The sequence below is a fragment of the Schistocerca cancellata genome, chromosome 2 (assembly GCF_023864275.1).
Source record: "Schistocerca cancellata isolate TAMUIC-IGC-003103 chromosome 2, iqSchCanc2.1, whole genome shotgun sequence".
Classification (NCBI taxonomy): Eukaryota; Metazoa; Arthropoda; class Insecta; order Orthoptera; family Acrididae; genus Schistocerca; species Schistocerca cancellata.
Window position 1 is genome coordinate 430,409,801 of NC_064627.1, and position 19,762 is coordinate 430,429,562.

General features: G+C 42.8%; 1 protein-coding gene across 2 annotated transcripts in view; it reads left to right on the forward strand.

Moving 5' to 3' along the window:
• LOC126161903 (cytochrome b5-related protein-like) overlaps window positions 1-19,762 on the forward strand; it is a 133,981-nt gene that overhangs the window by 98,716 nt on the left and 15,503 nt on the right. For both annotated transcript variants that reach the window (XM_049918063.1, XM_049918065.1), the window contains exons 2-3: window positions 143-347; window positions 12,146-12,358. In XM_049918063.1, coding sequence (XP_049774020.1) covers window positions 143-347; window positions 12,146-12,358 — 418 coding nt within the window. The remainder of the gene's footprint in view (window positions 1-142; window positions 348-12,145; window positions 12,359-19,762) is intronic.

The following is a 19,762-nucleotide window of genomic DNA, read 5'->3' on the forward strand; positions in this document are numbered from 1 at the left end:
ATTGCTTTATCGCCGTTCCTGATAACGTGAGGTTTTTCTGGTTCACTCTTATAGCGTTCTGTAGTCTGAGGATTAACATATTCCAAAACAAAGGACGCAGCCGTGATATGTCGAATACGGAAAACTGTTTCTGTGTCCGCAGGGAAAAGTGCAGGTCGTCGCTGCCGGGCCTTTGGAAGTACCCGTCCCTCCGCGATGGGCCTCTCCACACGGCAGGCATGTGGCTGCAGGGCCGGCGGGAGGACGACGGCGCCGAGGGCCTGTGGCGCGTCCACGACCGCCTCTACGATCTGTCCGGCTGGGAAAAGTCCCACCCTGGTGGCGCGGACTGGATCACTCTCACCAAGGTATACCCAACAGTCTCCACCAACCGCACACGCCTTGACTCGTGATCTAACTCATTTACAAGGGCTTCATTTTCCTATGAAATACGACCATGCAGTGCAATGTCGTCAGCAGTAGCTTGTGGACACAATAGACACGGGATTATACGTTTGCCGTATGAGTCTGTTTTTATTTCCCGCGTGACTATAGTACAGTCGGTGAGAATTGATCCTTCGCAGTTGGCAGCACGTAGAGAAACACGCAAAATCACATTAATGACCGCGCGAGATAGCCGCGCCAAGAGTACTGCAACTATCAGGGAATCTCTTTCTTCGGTTCTACTACAGAGCGCTGCAAGCACAAGTAACTATGAGAATCAGTCACTAAGTTGCAACTATTACAAGGCGCCAGGCGTGAGCAGAAAACATAACTTGTCTGTTTAATGTCCCATGCGGGCCCGACTACCTGGCAATCAGAACGCTCTCCATTTATTCAGATACGTAATTTAAGCAACGCATTAAAAGGAAATAAAGCACTCGTAAATGCATAGTGGCTGCAGCCTTGCAAAATCACTAATAGTAGCATCGATCACCTAGCTACAGAATTAACAGAGAATGTCCAGTCACTGTGCTGACGCCGGTCTGAGTGGCCGAGCGGTTCTAGGCGCTACAGTCTGGAACCGCACGACCGCAACGGTCACAGGTTCGAATCCTGCCTCGGGCATGGATGTGTGTGATGTCCTTAGATTAGTTAGGTTTAAGTAGTTCTAAGTTCTAGGGGGCTGATGGCCACAGCAGTTAAGTCCCATAGTGCTCAGAGCCATTTGAACCATTTTGAAATGTCCTGACACATATGTAACACATTTACTGCTGCCTCGGTTTGACGAACTTTTTGAATGGGCGAGAGCAGTCACGAAATCCACGACCTATGTCATATCCAAAATATCGTGCAGTACACTGAAAACTGATTAATATTTGATTTTAAGTTTTTTCACTATTTCCTGGATTGTGATACACCAGTCTACCAGTCTTGAGCATATAGTCTCGACTTCGTTAGCGATCGCTGGTTCTCCACAGAGATGATCTGCCACATCTTTCTCGTCGTTCTGACTTGTTCAATCGCGCTGGAAGGGTCTGCGCCATCTAATCACTGGATAAAATGATGACGCATTGTTGCTGTATAGTTCTACAAACTCAGCTTGGATAGTGGTAATGTTTTTCCCTTTTAAATGGAGAAGACGAATTACCGTACGATACGTCATTTTACGAGGGATGTTTTTCTTTCAAGGTCCTATTGGTCGCGAAATGGAAACCACAGTGACAATTAAAAACGTTTTATTTTCAAAATTTAGCTAAACCTTCCAGCTGCTTGTCTACGTAGTCGAATCGGTAGTTTCAACAATTCGATTTCTCAGCTCTTGCTGAGTAGCTGCCACAGGGGAAATGGGGGGGGGGGGGGGGACAAATACTTTGTCTTTTATCTACCGCTTCAGGTCAGAGGTCAGAGGTCTGGCGACCTGGGAGGCCAAAAGCAATGAAGAACATCATCTTGTCCATCTCTTCCAACCCAACATTGTGGGATGCTGTTGTTTACATAACGCCGCATGTCAAGGTGAAAGTTAGGCGCTATCACACATAAAAATGAAATCATTAGAATCTTTGTGAAGTTGAGGAAACAAACATTTTTGCGGCATTTCCAGAAAGGTCCATAAACTTTGTGAACAGAAACGGCACATGACACATTCAGTATCGGTGAGTCTCTTTTATGTTCAACGACGACGCCAGAATTTTGTGATCCCAAAATTCTTACATTTTGGTTGTTTACTTTACCCAATAGATAAAGCGTCGATTCATCCGAAAAGATGAGTCCTTCGGAAAAATTGTCCTTTGAAATCTGTTATGGTCACCGGGATACAAGTGCTGCAGTAACTCCAACTTGTAAGGATTCATATCCAGGCGTCGTTAAAGAACAAGCCAAATTGTTGTTTTAGGAAACTGAAGTTCCTGGCCAGCCCATGTTGTAGACTTCCGAGGGCTCCGTGTGAATGCATCTCGGATGCGCTCGACATTTTCATCTGACGTGTGTAGCCGACCACTTCCCTTTGTGTATGCAACCGACTTCCAAGAATTTTCCATGCCAGCTATAAATCTACTTGTTCATTGGCGGCTGCTGCAAAATCGATGGCAGAGTACATGTTACACTTGAGCAATGGACTGACTTCGCGCAAATTCCAGCCCACAAAATTATTTCTCTTAGAACTACATCGATACTCCGCAAGCCGTCGTACGGTGCGTGGCGGAGTATTCCCTCTACCACTGCTAGTAAGCTCGCAAGCAGAACGAGGGAAAAACGACTATCTATATACCTGCTTATGAGCCCTAATCTCTCGTATCTTATCTCCGTGGTCCTTAAGCGCAATGTATGTTGGCGGCAGTAGAATCATTCGGCAGTCAGCTTCAAATGCCGGTTTTCTAAATTTTCTCAACCGTGTTCTTCGAGAAGAACGTCGCCTTCGCTCCAGGGATTCCCATTTGTGTTCCCGAAGCATCTTCTTAAAACTTACGTGTTGTTCGAACCTACCGGTAATAAATCTAGCAGCCCGCCTCTGAATTGCTTCGATGTCCTCCTTCAATCCGACCTGGTACGGATCTCAAACACTCGAGCTGTATTCAAGAATAGGTCGCACCACCGTTACATATGCGATCTCCTTCACAGATGAAACATTGTTTCCCAAATTCTCCCAATGGACTGTAGTCGACCATTCGCTTCTCCACCACAGTTCTCACATGTTCGTTCCATTTCATAGCGCTTTGTAACGTTACGCCCAGATATTTCCACGATTTGACTGTGTCAAGCAGTACGTGGCTAGTACTGTATCCGAACATTACAGGTTAGTTTTTCCTACTAACCCGCGTTAACTTACATTTCCCCATATTCAGATCTAGCTGTCATTCATCACACCTCTAGAAATTTTGTCTAAGTCGTTTTGTATCTTCCTACGGTCACTCAGATTCGACATATTGCCATACACCACAGCACCATCAGCAAACAACTGCAGATTGCTGTCACCCCGTCCACCAAATCATTTATGTGTATACAGAACAACAGCGGTCCTATCACACTTCCCTGGGGCGCTCCTGACAATACCCTGGTCTCTGATGAATACTCACCGTTGAGAACAGCATGCTGGGTCCTATTACTTACAAAGTCTTAGAGGCACACACGTAACTGTGAACTTATTCCGTATACTGTAATGAGACACCGTGTCAAGTGCTTCCTGGAAATCTAAAAATATGGAATCTGCCTGTTGTCCTTCATCCATAGTTCGCAGTATATCATGTGAGAAAGGGCAACCTGAGTTTCACACGAGCAATTCGTGGACATAAGCTTCTCAATCACAAGAAAATTTATTGTATTCGTATTGAGAATATGTTCAAGGATTCTGCAGCAAACCCAGGTTAGGGGTACTGGTGTGTACTTATGCGGGTCCGTTCTTTTATCCTTCCTGTATATAGGAGTCACCTGCACTATTTTCCGGTCGCCTGGGATTTGTGCTGGGCGAGAGATTCACGATAAATTCAAGCTAGGTAACTGTTGTGTACATAGTTCCACGTAGTCAGCGCGTTCACAACTTTGCCACTAGAGCGCGCCCTGCTAAGCACAACAGTGCAGGCGCAGCGCTCGTCTGTCTCCGCACTACGAGATGGCGCTGCCATAGAGACGGACCAAATTCTGCTTCCGCCGATCCGCGTATTAATATGTAACGCAGCCAATGAGATTGCTGCTAACGTAGAACCTGTTTTCCTCGCGGATCACACTCACGCAGTGATACATGAACGCGCGAGGTATTATAACGAGTGTACAGACCTCCGATTAGTCAGTCTGCATTTGTCTGCACCAGTCTGCATTAGTCTGTACCAGTCTGTACGAGTTCTACATTTGTCTGTACCAGTCTATAGTCAAGTTTCAGTCTGCGCCTAATAAGATTACCATATTCCTGTACATAGCCGTGAAGATAAATGTATAGACACTTTTGTCAAGTATCAGAGATATATGTGAAGATAAGATTAACGTACCAATAGCAAAGGAACTTCAGATTGTCAATTTTGGTCACTGTCAATCTGCTACTCTAAGTGTGCAAGTGGCATTTCTATCGTCTGACCTAACGGCAGAAGATAAACATGCCATGATAAGACCACGAGACATATTGCTGACACTCGCCTACTTCGTTAGAGCGACAAGTCAAATAATCTGATCGTGTGCATACTGAAGGTCTTTTACAGTATGCACACCACAGTAAGGGGCCAGTGCCTTGGAGTACTCTTGGTAAAACCGAATTGTGATTCCATCTGGTGACTTACTTGCTTTCTAATCTTTCAATTGTTTCTCTATGTTAGTGATGCTTGTTACTACATTGTCCATATGAGAGTCTTTCTGATGGTCTTATGGTGTAGTCGTGATGTTTCTACAAGCAAACACCACCACATCTCGATAAGAACATCGAAGTTTCCTCCATCGAGTGTTTCTGACTTTTATAATTTACCTGTAACAGATCAATTGAAATCTATTCTCTATATATATTGATAAAGAAAGAATAGACTTCAATTGAGTTGTTACAGGGCAAATTGTAAAATATATATAGCAGACATTAAGTATGTATCTCCCAGATCTGCTCCCAAGCCCTTTTATAGATTTCAACCAAATTTGGCACACAAACAACAAACTTCACAGATATGAGCAGTGTGGGGTTTCTAACAGTCTAGCTCCAATAGACGCAGAGACACAGGCAAACATGTCTTTTTTCAGCACCTGCAATATAGGCTGCCCTGCATGACAGACTTGTTCTGTGGGAATAGTATCAGCCTGCTTTATCAATCTGCTTTGCAGGGCAGCTAACGATTTTCCAGCTGTTGACATACAGGTTGCTCTGCATGTCCAGCATGTTTTGGGAATAGTATTGACCTACTCTACCGATTCGTTTTATAGTGCCAAGAAATGCAGATATGTAGATATGAGCAGAGAGAGGGAGAGAGGAGTTGAATAGTGAGAGAGCGAGGAGGATGAAGTGTTCAGAGAAAGGGGTGGAGAAGGAGGTGGACAGATAGAGAAGGGGGAGGAGTTGACGGACAGAGAGATAGGGAGGTGACGGGAGGTGGTGAGCTGTGCAAGTAGTATTGGCATAACTTGTAGGGACTACATGTACAGATGGACTTGGCTGAGCAAAGAGAAGTGGCGGGAATAGATGAATATTGTGGGACAGGAGAGGATGAGGTGGACCGAGAATATGTGGAGGAGGATGGGATGGACAGAGTGAGTGGGGAAGGGGACATGGACAGAGGGTAGGAGAAGATTGACAGGGGAGAAAGATGGGATAGACAGAGAAAGGTGGGCAGTGGAGAGGGACACTGAGGCAGTCGAGGAGGGGCAGCCAGATAGACTGGGGAAGGAAAAGCTGAACACCGAAAGGGAGAGGAGGTGAAGTGTGCAATATAAGTATCAAATGTGTACGTGAGCAGATCCATGAGGTATGTGCGTGCATGTGTGTGTGTGTGTGTGTGTGTGTGTGTGTGTGTGTGTGTGTGTGTGTGTATGTATGTGTGTGTATATATACAGACCCTGATGTATAGGCTGCCCTGCACAACAGGCTTGTGTTGCAATGGTATTGCCTGCCTTATCGACTTGATTTGTAGGACAGTGTTCACATCAGTGGCAAGAAATGGTAATCATGCCTCTGACATGTTGGCTGTCTGACATAACACACATGTTGTGAGAGTAGTATCAGCATGTTTTATTGATCTGTTTTGAACTGCTGAACAAGAGTGCAGGGGGGGGGGAGAGGATAGTGAGAGAGGGGGTGGGGATCAGGTGGACAGAGAAAGGGGGAAGGTGGAGGTGGATGGTGGATGTAGAGAGAGGGGAGGAGGAGTTGGATAGAGTGTGAAGGAGGCGATATGGACATGAAAGGGGGTGGAGGATATGTACAGAGAGAGGTGCATGGATGGGATGGAGAGAGATAGAGAAGTGACAGATGTACATAGAGAGGGGCGAGAAGGGAAAGGAGAGGGGATGTACAGGGAGAGTGGGAAGAGGAGATGGTCAGAGAGTTGGAGAGGAGGCATTTTGTGTAACTAGTATTGGCATACTTTACAGGAGCACCACATATAGACGATCAAAGCTCATTAGAGAAATAGGTGGGAGAAGATAGTGAGAGAGGAGGGGATGAGCTGGCAGTGGGAGTGGAAAGGAGGATGAGACGTAGAGAGAGGGGAGAAGGAAATACACAGAGTGTAAAGGAGGATGAGACGGACAGAGTGTGTGTGAAGGAGCATGGGATTACAGAGAGAGAGGGAGAGGAGATGTACAGAAGAGGGGAGTGGGGCAAATGGTCAGAGAGGGAGAGAAGGAAGTAGACAGAGAAAGAGAAAAAGAGAGGAACATGCAGGAGGCAGGTGGAAGACATAGATAACAGGTGAAAAAAGAAGAGTGGTGACGAGATGGACAGAGAGAGGTAGATGAGGGTATGGACAGAGAAAAGGAGAGGAAGATATGTGCTGAGTGATGGGATGGAGAAGATGGACAAAGAGAAGGGGGTTTGAGAAGATGGAGAGACAGAGAGACTGGGGAGGAGGAGGTGGACAGGCAGAGGCGGGAAGAAGAGGCACACAGAGAGGTGGCAGGAGAAAAAGCTGGTAGTAGGGAGGGGAGAAGAAGGGATATGTACAATATGTATGTATCGAACATGTACGCGCGTGAAGCCGCGGGGTAAAGGCTAGCTGAATAATAAATCCATTAGGGAAATTTCAACCCTTCTAGAGCTGCCCAAATCGACCGTTGGCGATGTGACTGTGAAGTGGAAACGGGAACAAACAACCCCACCTAAATCAACACCACGCAGTTATTATATACTGACGGACAGTGACCGCCTACATCTACTTCTGCAACAATACTCGGCAAGCCACCAGACGGCGTGTATCAGAGGCTATTTTTTCTGGTAGCATTAACTGATGCTTTATGTCTTGTTCCATTCGCGAATGATGCGTGGGAAGAATGATTACCGGAAAACCTCTCTGTTAACTTTAATTTATTGAATTTTCTCATTGTGATCATTTTGCTATGTGTGGGATGAAGTAAAATGTTGTCCGACCCTTCCTGGAACGTAATCTCTCAGAATCTCAATAGCAAACCTTTCCATCGAAGGACTGCAGAGGGTGATTGTAGAAAATCGCCTGAAATCAGCGGAAGGAATCATTCGTAAATTCGAAAGTGCTACCAGCAGTCCACCTTGCACAATGACTCTGTGGAGAACGTTACAAAGATTGGAGCACAATGGTCGAGCAGTGCCTCGCAAGCTACAGAGCTCTGTAGTCAATGAGAAATGACACTTGAGATGGCGTAGAGAGCGAAGTCACTGGTGAGTTGGTGGATGGAAACGAGAGATTTGGAACGATGAATCACGCTATACCTTGTGGAAGGGTTTGGGTTGGCGAATAACTGGAGGACGTTACCTGCCATCGTGTGTAGTGTGAACGGAGAAGTAAACAGGAGGTGGTGTTGGGTGTGGGCGTCTTTTTGTAGTTTGTGTGTGGTCCCCTTATTGCGTTTAAGAAAATGCTAAATGTGGAAGGACATGAACAAATTTTACAACATTCAGTACAGTTGTACAGTTGAGAAAGAGTTGGCAGACGATGATTGTATGTGTTCCATCACAAGACATCACTCAGCCACGGCAGATTGAAAAGCAGCAAATGTAGAGTTGTGATTGCAGCAGTGCGACTCCACGAGGGCGCTGCCAGCGAGAGCGCCACGGCGGCACCAGAGCTGGCGAGTCAGCGTGTGAGACCGGCTGGACGCATTGGGAGAATGGGGGGCACGACTAAGCAAGCAACATGAGAGGCAACCCTGAGTGCCACCGAGCAGCCGACCAGGGCGGATTTCATCGGACAGCGGAGTGGCCGTGGTCTAGTCGGCGGCCGATAAGCTGAGTGTGCTTTCCGAACAGCGGAAGTATGGCAAGCCCGGTGCTGTTTCCTATAGAGCAGTCTGTTCCTGGTGGTTTCAGGAAAGCGCGAATTGGGGTAGCGTCTTGAGCTATGCGAGTGTGTTGTCTTACAGCGCTTCCCTCACTTTTGGCTCAAGTTGTTGTGCACTGTGTTCTTTATACGACCGGTGCAGTCCTTATACGAATGAGCAGATTGTCTTATTGGTGAATACACAGGTTCTTAGACTGTACTGAGGTGATTATTTATTATTGGGTGTTTGTTTTACAGTATAATAGAGTATCCCTACTTGTATCATAACCATTCCAGCCAATTGTGCAATAGTACTCAGTAAACCATTGGGTTATTTTACCATATCTTTTTAACACAGTTAGGTAAAGTAAACCATTGGCATATTTTGGTGCCTTCGGTCTAGTGCTGTTGTAGTACGCTCTGGTTCCTTAGGCAATGAGCGAGTCATGAACCTTGCGTATTCTTGTTAATGTTGTTGCTCATATTGCCAGTTTCGTGTACAAGGCCTTAAAGCTATTTTGGGAAGTTATTTGAAAACGCTCTCTCATCCTGTTCTAATTTTGAACTGTAACGAAATTCCTCGCACCTTGTTATATTTCAAATTTCTTGTCTTTGTGTTATTTGGCAGAGACTGTGGGCACGATTATTCAGAGCAAACTTTCACATATATGTTCTCACTGTTATAACAAAATTATATTTGGTGCTCTGGCCTGTGTGCAGTCAATTAATTTTTGAACGCGATATCTGTTTTCAAATTGTTCTCATTCTGTGAATGGCCCCAGTATAGCTTTATCATGTTATTAGCTTTCGATATTATGGTTACTATCCTTATGGCGTATTACATGGATTTGGATTTAAGTAATTGTAGTAGTTGTTGCATTTTGCCTCAATTTAAAGGTCATTTTTCTATTATTGAATATTTCTTGTTAGACATTTGTTGTTGGGTTTTAAGGCATTGTTCTTATAAGTTTTTAATAGTAATTATGAAAGAAAATTTCTGCCATGTTGTTAAATATACTGACGGAAAAAAGTCGTAACACTAAGAAGGGTTTGTGCGACATAAACTAAAGTTGGTAGGCGTGATTCTACACTGAAAGATGACGACTATTAGAATTTTGCACTAATAGTATAAGAGTGGCGTTAGTAGTGCCACTATGCGGCTGCAAATCAGGTTTGCTTTAAATACACGCAGCAACGGTCGTGAGCGTTAGTTACCTTTGAGATTGAGCGTGGTGCGTTGATAGTCAAGAATGACACCATTATCAAAACCTCATTGAATTTGAACGAGATCGTATAATAGAGCTATAAGAAGCTGGATGTTCCTTCTGCGATACTGCAGAAAGGCGTGGCAGGAATGTAGCCACTGTACATAGTTGCTGGCAGCGGCGGTCACAAAAATGCACGGTTACAAGAAGAAAGGGCCCCGGGTTGCCACGTGGCACTACCGAGAGGGAAGGCCATCGCGTTCGGCGTATGACTCTGGCGCATCGTACTGCATCTGCAGCAGCAATTCGCACCATAGTGGCACAACGAACTGTTTCCAGGACAGCTTTGAGCCAGACGCTCTGTAGCGTGTATTCCACTGACGCCAAACCACCAGCATTTGCGACATCATTGGCGTCAAGTGAGACTCATTGGAGGGAAATGTGGAGGTCTGTTGTGTTTATTGATGAAAGCTTTTTCTATCTCGGTGTCGGTGATGGCCGTGTGTTTGTTAGCAGCAGGCCAGCTGAGGGGCTGCAACAAGCCTGTCTGCGTGCTAGGTACACTGAAACTACAGTGGGATTATGGTCTGGGGCGCGATTTCGTATGACAGCAAGAGCACTCTCGTGGTTACCCCAAGCATCCTGACTGCACATTTGTACGTCAGTCTGGTGATTCGACCTGTTATGCTACTATTCGTAACAGCATTCGATGGGATGCTTTTCAACAGGATAACGCCCGCCCACATACCGCTATTGTAACCCAACATGCCGTACAGAGTGTCGACATGTTACCTTGGCCTACTCGATCACCAGATGTGTCTCCAATCGAGCACATATGGGACGTAACCGGAGGACGATTCCAGCGTCATCTACAAATGGCATTAATCATCCCTGTAGTGAGCAGCCAAGCACAACAGTCATGGAACTCCATCTCACAAACTAACATCTGGCACAGTCAATAAAATCTTCTGGGTTTGAGGCCGTATTGTCATCTGTAGTCTCCACTCAGTCTCCTATTCGCCGATTTCCACCAATGGCAAGCAGTAAAGGAAACTCCACTGGAAAACGCCTATTTCCGCCAGTGACAGCAAGCAATGCAAAGACCAATAAAATGAACTCCTAATGCCCTTCCTCCTCGCCGTCACATCCAATGACAGCACTCCTCCATAGTATATGAGTATCCAAACTAGTCCTCATTCAGCAGTTAGCAATACACCCTGAGGAAGGTGCCTTGCAACAGTCGCCGAAACGTCGGAATTTTACAGATGACAATGCGGCCTCAAACCCAGAAGAATTTTATTGACTGTGACAACAGCCGCGGAAGCCTACGTTTATATTTAACATCGGCACTTGTACGACACAATTCAGGCACGTTTGCATGCTTGTGTTCAACATTCTGGCGGTCACACCTGTTGTTAATTTACCAGCATTTCACACTTGCAATGGGTTATCTCGCGCTTACATTAATCTGTGATCTTAGTGTATTAATCACTTAAATGTGTTGCCTAGACATATGTATTCCCGAAATTTCATTACTCTACATTAGCTATTTTTTTGGTGTTGCGATTTTTTTCCGTCAGTGTAAAAGTTTTAAAATTATGATCACTCACCACTCAACGCAGCCCTTCCACCTTCTCTTTCGTCACAGTATGTATCGCCATGAGAGTGCACCCTGTCATAAAGCAGCATCTGTGGGGCAATGGTTTGTGTGCATTGGAATTTGTGAAATGGACTGGCCTGCGAAAGTCCTTACCTGAACATCTTTGGAATGAATCAAAACGTCTAATTCGCTCCAGGCCCCAGCGCCCATCACTAACTTCTTTTGTTTCGGCTCTTGAGGAATAATAGGCTGCCATTCCTTCACGGAGATTCAGACACAACACTGAAAATGTTCTCAGCGAAGTTCAAGCAGTCATAAAGGTGAAGAGTGGACACAACCCATATTAATGTCCAATAACAGTTGTCCGCATACTTCTGATCACATAGTGTAGCTCACAGATTATAGTTTGCTTTTGTTGGGAATATTGCTGAATAAGAATGATGGAATTTCAAGTCTGTGTCAGTCACGAGTAACTGAACCCTAAATACAATTCTTAACTCTTCAAAAAACATGGCGTAATGGATAAAGCTGGTATTGTCAAAATAAAGAAAATATCAATGTTACCAGTTGCCATCGAATCAATGTTGAGGGGACATTATTGTCAGGTTTAGAAAGTACTGGCCATGCGTCTGCCGAATATCATTTACGATGGCTTAAAAATGCGAGGGATTTTGTTGTGGATGGCAGTTCATTTAAAATTACGGATTATTAGATCTGTTATATTCCGAAAACTGTGTTCAAAAATCTGTACTCCAAGTAGACTGTATTCGATAAAATTAATTTCCTCACCACAATAACTATTTTTTTACATCCTTTAAAATGAATTGATAACGTTGATAAAGAAGTAAACTTGTAACATTACTGGGCACATCCACTAAAAGACATATTCTCTTGTGTAGTGTATTTACATACTCATTATGATGATTTCTTGTTTTGCTAGCTTCTATGTAACAAATGATGTGGACATGAAAGCACACAATCATAACGCCCCTATCGCCTACTCGCAGGGAACAGACATCACCGAGGCTTTCGAAGTACACCACATCCGTAACGTCGCGGACGCCATGTTGAAGCAGTTCTACGTCAGAGATGCGAGGACACGACGAAACTCACCGTACACTTTTAAGGAGAACGGTTTTTATCGCACGCTCAAGGCTCGAGCACGTGAAGCATTAGCGAATGAAAAATACGTCGGATCAACAGGTACCATGTACTCTAAGGTAAGACACGTAGCTGCTATTGGACTTAGCGGACAACTCTGTCCTCACTGAACAGCATGCAAAGTATATCGAGGTAAGAGGTATATTTTATAATCAACACAATTTGCTATTTCAGTCTCATTTAATATCAATATTTACTTCTGTACGAAGCGTTGTGGAAACATGCTGCTGTCATCGAGTGCCCATCTATTAATTATAAAGAGCGTCCCATAAAGAACGCAACTTTTGAAATGCCTGCCATTCTTGTTCCACAAGTTGGGAGATCTGTTTCCTTTGTAGTTAGCAATAGAGTGCTTCACGATAGGACAGCATGCTGTTGTAGTGAATACGTATTACGAAGGTGACTAATATTGTGCAGATAGCTAGTTTCAACTCAAGCGTCGAGCATTTGCCCATTGGGTGCTTGCGAAACAAAGAGGGGACAACAACGTCATATTGAAAATAATGTTCACTGATGAGACGCACTCTGTGCTGAATGACCTCGCGAACAAGCAAAATTTTAGGACTTACGGCACAGAAAACTTTCGAGTAATTGTGGAGATGCCATCACATCCACAACGAATGACTATGTGGTGTGGCATTTGGGCCGGGGAAATAGCTGGGCCGCAATTCTTCAAAGATGATGGTGGAAGCGCATTAACCCTGGGATGCATATACAGGGCCTCCGAGGTCTTTCTATGTCTTCATTTTTTTAAAAATTCTGTTATTTTTTGTTTGATTTCAAACTGCTTTCCAGTCCTCTTTCACTAACACCGCTACATTCCTCCTATCAAGTCTGAACGAGATACCTTTTTAAGTTTTTTTGTATAATTAAATACGTTTACCCATACGCCGTGAATGCATAAGCAGGGCTTCAGAAGCCCTCACACATTTATAAATGTTCTTTAGCCGATATTGTCTTCAACATTTGTTTGGGAGCAGTTAATTCAACAATAACTTAGTAGTATTTCCAGTAACAAGAGTGCCAACAGCAGTAGTAGCTGTAGTAGTAATAGTATAGCTAAAAAATAACACACACTACTTTCACATATTGGCGATGTCGGTGTATTATTAATCTTTTTGCTATCAAATGTTTTATTATTGCATAGAATTGTTATCCTGTGCTGCTCTTGTCAGCCTCATTGTTGCTGTAGTTTGTTTGTTGCTGCAAGGCCCATATTGTTACGAGTATGACTCGTTTAGTGGTGCACAAGCTGCTGTTCGAGAGACACGCCTTTTGCTATGGCTTCGACACGCAGAGCAAGATAGTCAGTACGTGCGAATGCAACTAATTTTGAAAGTGTTGTGGCTCAGTGGTTTGAAGATGATGATTCTTGCGAGGAAGTGAATATTTTTGAAGATGCAAGTAGTGAAGAATCAGCCAATGAACCTGCAGATGTGAATACTGAGGCAGATGAGAGTCCTTCCGATAATATTACTTCATCAGAGTATGAAAATGAAGAAACACCACAAAAAGGTATAGAAGACCACACATACGTTAGTCGCAATGGAACGATTTGGAAATTAGATCATCCTGCAACTTTTCGTACGCCTGTCCATAATATCGTAAAGAAGACACCTGGTCCAGCCCGTGGTTTGAAAACCTGTAAACCTAAGGATGCCTGGGACTATTTCATCTCCAAGGAAATACTAGAGGAAATCATCAACTGCACAAGTACTGAAGGCAGAAGAGTGGCTGCTTTACGTGGTAAAACGTGGAAAAACGTTTCGCTTGCTGAAATGGAGGGTTTTCTTGGTCTTTTACTGCTTTCTGGTGTTGAGAAGAGTTAGGATGTCACTATTACATAATTATTCTTGGATGAAAAGGCAAATCCTACACAAAAGGCCACCAGGTCAGTAAATAGATTCGAGGACATAAGGAGAATGATTAGATTTGGTGACAGGTGTACCCGTGAAGCTCGATCTGCAGATGACAAACTTGCAGCTGTTCGCTATGTATGGGAACTATTTCTTGACAAGTGTAGAAATGGAATGATTCCCAATGATTCGCTCACAGTTGACGAACAGCTAGTCCCATTCCGTGGAAGATGCAGCTTCACCCAGTATATGTCCTCTAAACCAGCCAAGTATGCCATAAAAATATTTTGGTTATGTGATGCTACATCTGCAAATGCTTTAGTCGGAACTGTTTGCACTGGAAGGAAGCCCCATGAACCTATTCAGAAAGATATTTGATTGAATGTGGTGAAAGATGTTGCTAAAAGCATTGAACGATCACCGAAAAATATTACTGTTGACAACTTCTATACTAGTGTGCAGCTGGCAGAAGAGATGCTTCAGAAGCAAATTACAGTGGTGGGAACAATCAAACAAAATAAACCAGAAATTCCTAATGAGATGAAACCATCTGCCTCAAGAGCGATTCATTCCTCTTTGTTTGCATTTAGAGGTGACATTACAATGGTGAGTTATGTTCCCAAAAAGAAAAAGTCTGTAGTTCTCATTAGCACAATGCTTCACGACAGAAACATTGATGACACTCATGCAAAAAAGAAACCAGATATAATAAAGTTCTTTAACTCTAAGAAGGGGGAGTAGATCAAATGGACCAGAAAATTCGTTATTACACTTGCAAGAGACAAACAAGAAGATGGCCATTTGCATTATGGATGAATATGGTGGACGTCGCAGCAATGAACAGTGAAATTTTATTTTCCGCCCAACATCTGACACACCATAGTGGAAGAAGTGATAAAAGGCGTTTGTTCTTAAGAGATTTAGCAGAGGAAATGGTAAGACCACTAATGGAAATTCGTATTCAAATCCCTAATCTTCCAAAGAAAATCGTTGATGCTATGGGAAGATGTGGTGTTCAAAAAGATGTCATACTGCTGAACCAACTACCTGTTTCAGGAAAAGGAAGAAGATGCAATTGTTCTCCATATAATAAACAGAGTGAAGGTGCTATGGCATGCATTAAGTGTAAAACCAACATTTGTAAGGAACATAGTGGCGTTCTTTGTGCTTCTTGTTTGTCACTTGTCGAAAACTAAGAAAAATGCAATTTTATGTGAAAAATGAATTACTTTTTGTCGAAATATTGCCTATATACATAATATTGTGAATAATGAGTGTTTTAATTGAAGAAATTGGTTGTAATAAATGTTATAAAATGTAAACTGCAACTTATAAGTGAATTAATAAAATTATTTGTATATGTTGTATGTAAATGGATGTAACTAATAAAAATTCACTCTTAGAGTTTCTTTAAAAAATTAATAAAATGTTAATCAGTCCCACCAGATCCTGTTACTGTATCTTAGGAATCATTCAATATGACAAATTTGACAGAAATAAATTTAACTCCAAAGAATGATTATATGTAAATAGGAAAATTTTAAATTAGGGCAGGGCCTTGGAGGCCCTGCATATGCATTCATGTGTGTTTTCGGCACCATGCATCCTAGGGTTAACAGTAGTCGGCGAACCAACCGCAAGAGAGAGATTTCATGGTCTGAGCTGGACCGAGTGAATGCTGAAGTAGTTTGGCTTCAACAAGACAGCCGGGTGTCGATTGGAACAATGGACTTGTGACGAGAGATTCCCTGGCCGGGTGATTTCTCGCAATGATGACGTGAACTGGCCACCAAAATCTTATGATTTGACACCATGTGATTCCTTTCTGTGGATTATTTTTGAAGTCTTATATGCACACGAAGAAACCACGACCTCTTCGAGAGCTCAAGGTCAAATTCAGAGTTTGATTTCAGAACTATAGGTGTAAGTACGTTGAAAAATTATGGAAAATTTCATCGAAAGAACGAGAGTGCACCTGCAGAGCCTTGGAGTTACAACATATTTCATACACCACGCAGGTGGCATACACTGCAATATTATGTGAATTACTTAATTTCGTCAATAAATTTATATGTTATTATGCACTCAGTGGTTGTGTTCTTCATAGGACACCATTTATATGTTTTTTATGTCTGCATATGCCAGAGGTACGATAGTTTTGTTGGTGAGTGTGCCGGTGAGATTAGCTGCTAAATTCTGCCAAGTAATTTACAGGGGGATACGATCCAAATACAACTGTTAAATAGAAAAACTTCGGTATTTAATTCCACTCGCACACACACTAACAAAAATGTTGCACTTACGGTGCATGTTGTCAAACAAAATAATGCATAATTACCCGAGATGTATCTGATATTGCTGCCGAAACGAGTCGTTCTAAAGAAAATATTGGTATTAAACATAATTAAAGTAGCAAATCGTGTTGTTTATAAAATTCTCAACAAAGCCACCAACGTCACCTAATCCAAATAAGGTGGATAAATTTAAGTGTAACAAGGTACATGCTCCAACCAATTAAAAAAACACAGTGGCCAAATTCTTTTTTGCTTATTCTACATTTACGGACTCAAATTTCATGTCTGCCGTAAACAGAAAAGTTAATTAGCTGTATTCGTTTGCCATTTGACCTCGGGAAAGCTGAACTTAAACTCAGATTGTTGGAAGTCTAATTGGATCACATAAAACATTTAAAAATTAAATGTATATGAGCAATAATAATTTAAACCTGTAGCTACGTTAGGAGGGAGGTACTGGCGTAAATGAAATTGTGACTATCATTTTCTGTTTCTTTCTGGACACATCAGCTTGTAAAAGCATTGCCCATGAAACGGAAGGGCCCCAGTTTGTGTGTTTGTGTCCCGGCCTGGCGCACAGTTTTAATTTGTCAAAAAGTTTCATGAGAAAATTACGCTGCGTTACTTTGGAGTAATCCATACAGTATTATCGGTTCTGTTCTCCACAGGGTATGTTTTTAGTTATTTTGTTATATCCAGTGTTATGTTTTTTCAGCTCTGTTCTCCAAAGGGTATTTTTTTAGTTATTTTGTTATATCCAGTGTTATGTTTTTTGTGGTTTCCATATTGATTTGTAACGAAACCATAGTGTCTTATTTAATCCAAGACCATACTTGGAAAACGCCCCAAGATTTTGCCAGAGTAAGGTTTGAGTTAATGAAATGCTAACTGCCCCAAGGTAGGCGCCAAAATGTATAAATTAATCTTTGTACATACCGGGTGATCAAAAATTCAGTATAAATTTGAAAACTTAATAAACCACGGAATAATGTAGATAGAGAGGTAAAAATTGACACACATGCATGGAATGACATGGGGTTTTATTAGAACAAAAAAAAAGAAAGTTCACAAAATGTCCGACAGATGGCGCTGGACAGCAAAACTGCTACAATGACGGGTGAGAGGTACGCCGATATGTTACAGAATCGCATCATCCCCAGCCTGGCTGAGAAACACCTGCTGGAACGTACGACGTTTATGCAGGATGGCGCTCCACCCCATATTGTTAGACGCGTGAAAGATCTCTTGCGTGCGTCGTTTCGTGATGATCGTGTGCTAAGCCGCCACTTTCGTCATGCTTGGCCTCCCAGGTCCCCAGACCTCAGTCCGCGCGATTATTGTCTTTGGGGTTACCTGAAGTCGCAAGTGTATCGTGATCGACCGACATCTCTAGGGGTGCTGAAAGACAACATCCGACGCCAATGCCTCACCATAACTCCGGACATGCTTTACAGTGCTGTTCACAACATTGTTCCTCGACTACAGCTATTGTTGAGGAATGATGGTGGACATATTGAGCATTTCCTGTAAAGAACATCATCTCTACTTTGTCTTACTTTGTTATACTAATTATTGCTATTCTGATCAGATGAAGCGCCATCTGTCGGACATTTTTTGAACATTTGTATTTTTTTGGTTCTAATAAAACCCCATGTCATTCCAAGCATGTGTGTCAATTGGTACCTCTCTATCTACAATATTCCATGATTTATTCAGTTTTCAAATTTATACTGACTTTTTGATCACCCTGTATATTAATATGATTACGCAAACAAGCTCACAGTGGAAACCAATTAATTGAAGGGTTAATATTTGGAAACACTGTTGTTTATTTTTTGATTAACAGTACAAATATACAGGGCGATTGCGTAATGATGTTACAAACTTTCAGGGATGGTGGAGAAGGGCAATTGGAAATGTTGTCAAAATCTGACTGAATATTTCTGCAGCTTTTTCAGATGGTAATCCAATACAGATAACTGCATCGTCTGCAAAAAAACTGAGGTTACTGTTAACATTATCTGGCAAGATGAACAGAAACAATCTCGATATATTTCCCGGGGGACATTCCTAAAGTTACTTCTGCGGCTGTCGTTAACTCTCTTCGTCCAAGATAATATTCTGCGTCCTCTATTTCTTTAAAATTCTGCTCTTTCTTATGGTTATGCTGATATCTAAGAATAGTGCGTGAGTATAGAGCGTTGACAAACTTAAATGTTGTCAAGAAGATGGGAGATATGGCGTGTACTGTGGTGCACGCTGTCGTTCCCAGCGCACATCAGACGTGGGTTCACTCATCACAAACGTAAGTGTAGGCAGCAGCAGTCCAAACTTACTTACACTGGACTCGTATTCGGGAGGACGACGGTTCAAACCCGCGTTCGACCATCCTGATTTAGGTTTTCCGTGATTTCACCAAATCAGTTCAAGCAAATACTGGGATGGTTCCTTTGAAAGGGCACTGCCGACTTCCTTCCCTAACCCGATGGGACCGATGACCTCGCTGTTTGATCCCCTCCCCCCAACTAAACAACCAAACATATTTCCCTGAGCTGCACCAGAAGTCTCCGTCTTGTGTTCAGTATTTCAAATTCTGCCTCTGAAGAACAGTACAAACATTGATTTTCAAATTTTTCCTTGATTACTGCAAAGCTATGTATATGATCGTGTGACAGCAATTGCTAGTAAGCTTACTGCGACGAGCTGGGTCACACCATTCACATAATAACATTTTTCCACTTCTGGAGCATTGCTTTCCGGTGTTGCGTCAAGTTTTCTTCTTTAATTGATCTCTCATTTCTAATGTAGATACTAGATAACGAAGAAACCACCACAGAAAAAACCACTAGCAATGAAGGGTGAAGCTTTGACGATGCCATCAGAAAAATCGTCAAACAAATTTCGGCCGAAGAACCCGAGACAGAAGACAACAGCCAATATGTCTCTTCACTCCATGTTTGGTGCTGATTGCGTTTCCAGAACATTCTGGAAAATGCAGAAAGTAGTATTTAAGTAACAATATTTCCAGTAAAATGGAACGATCCATATGGTGCAATGTTATGGCCTCCATGTTCAACTCATCGGAACATCTGGGTTATTTATTTAGACACGCTTGAAAGAGCTTGAAAGAAGAAGTTATTAGTTCTCGAAACTTTATCACATTTGAAGGGGTGAACAAACTACGACACAAAAAGTACGATAGGACCTGTTCTACTGGATCGTTTAGCAAAACTTGGATGCATCCGGATACCAAAATCACTTTTTGTTTGTTGTGAAGCTCTCAAATAAGAGCCCATCTGTACTGCCTTTTACT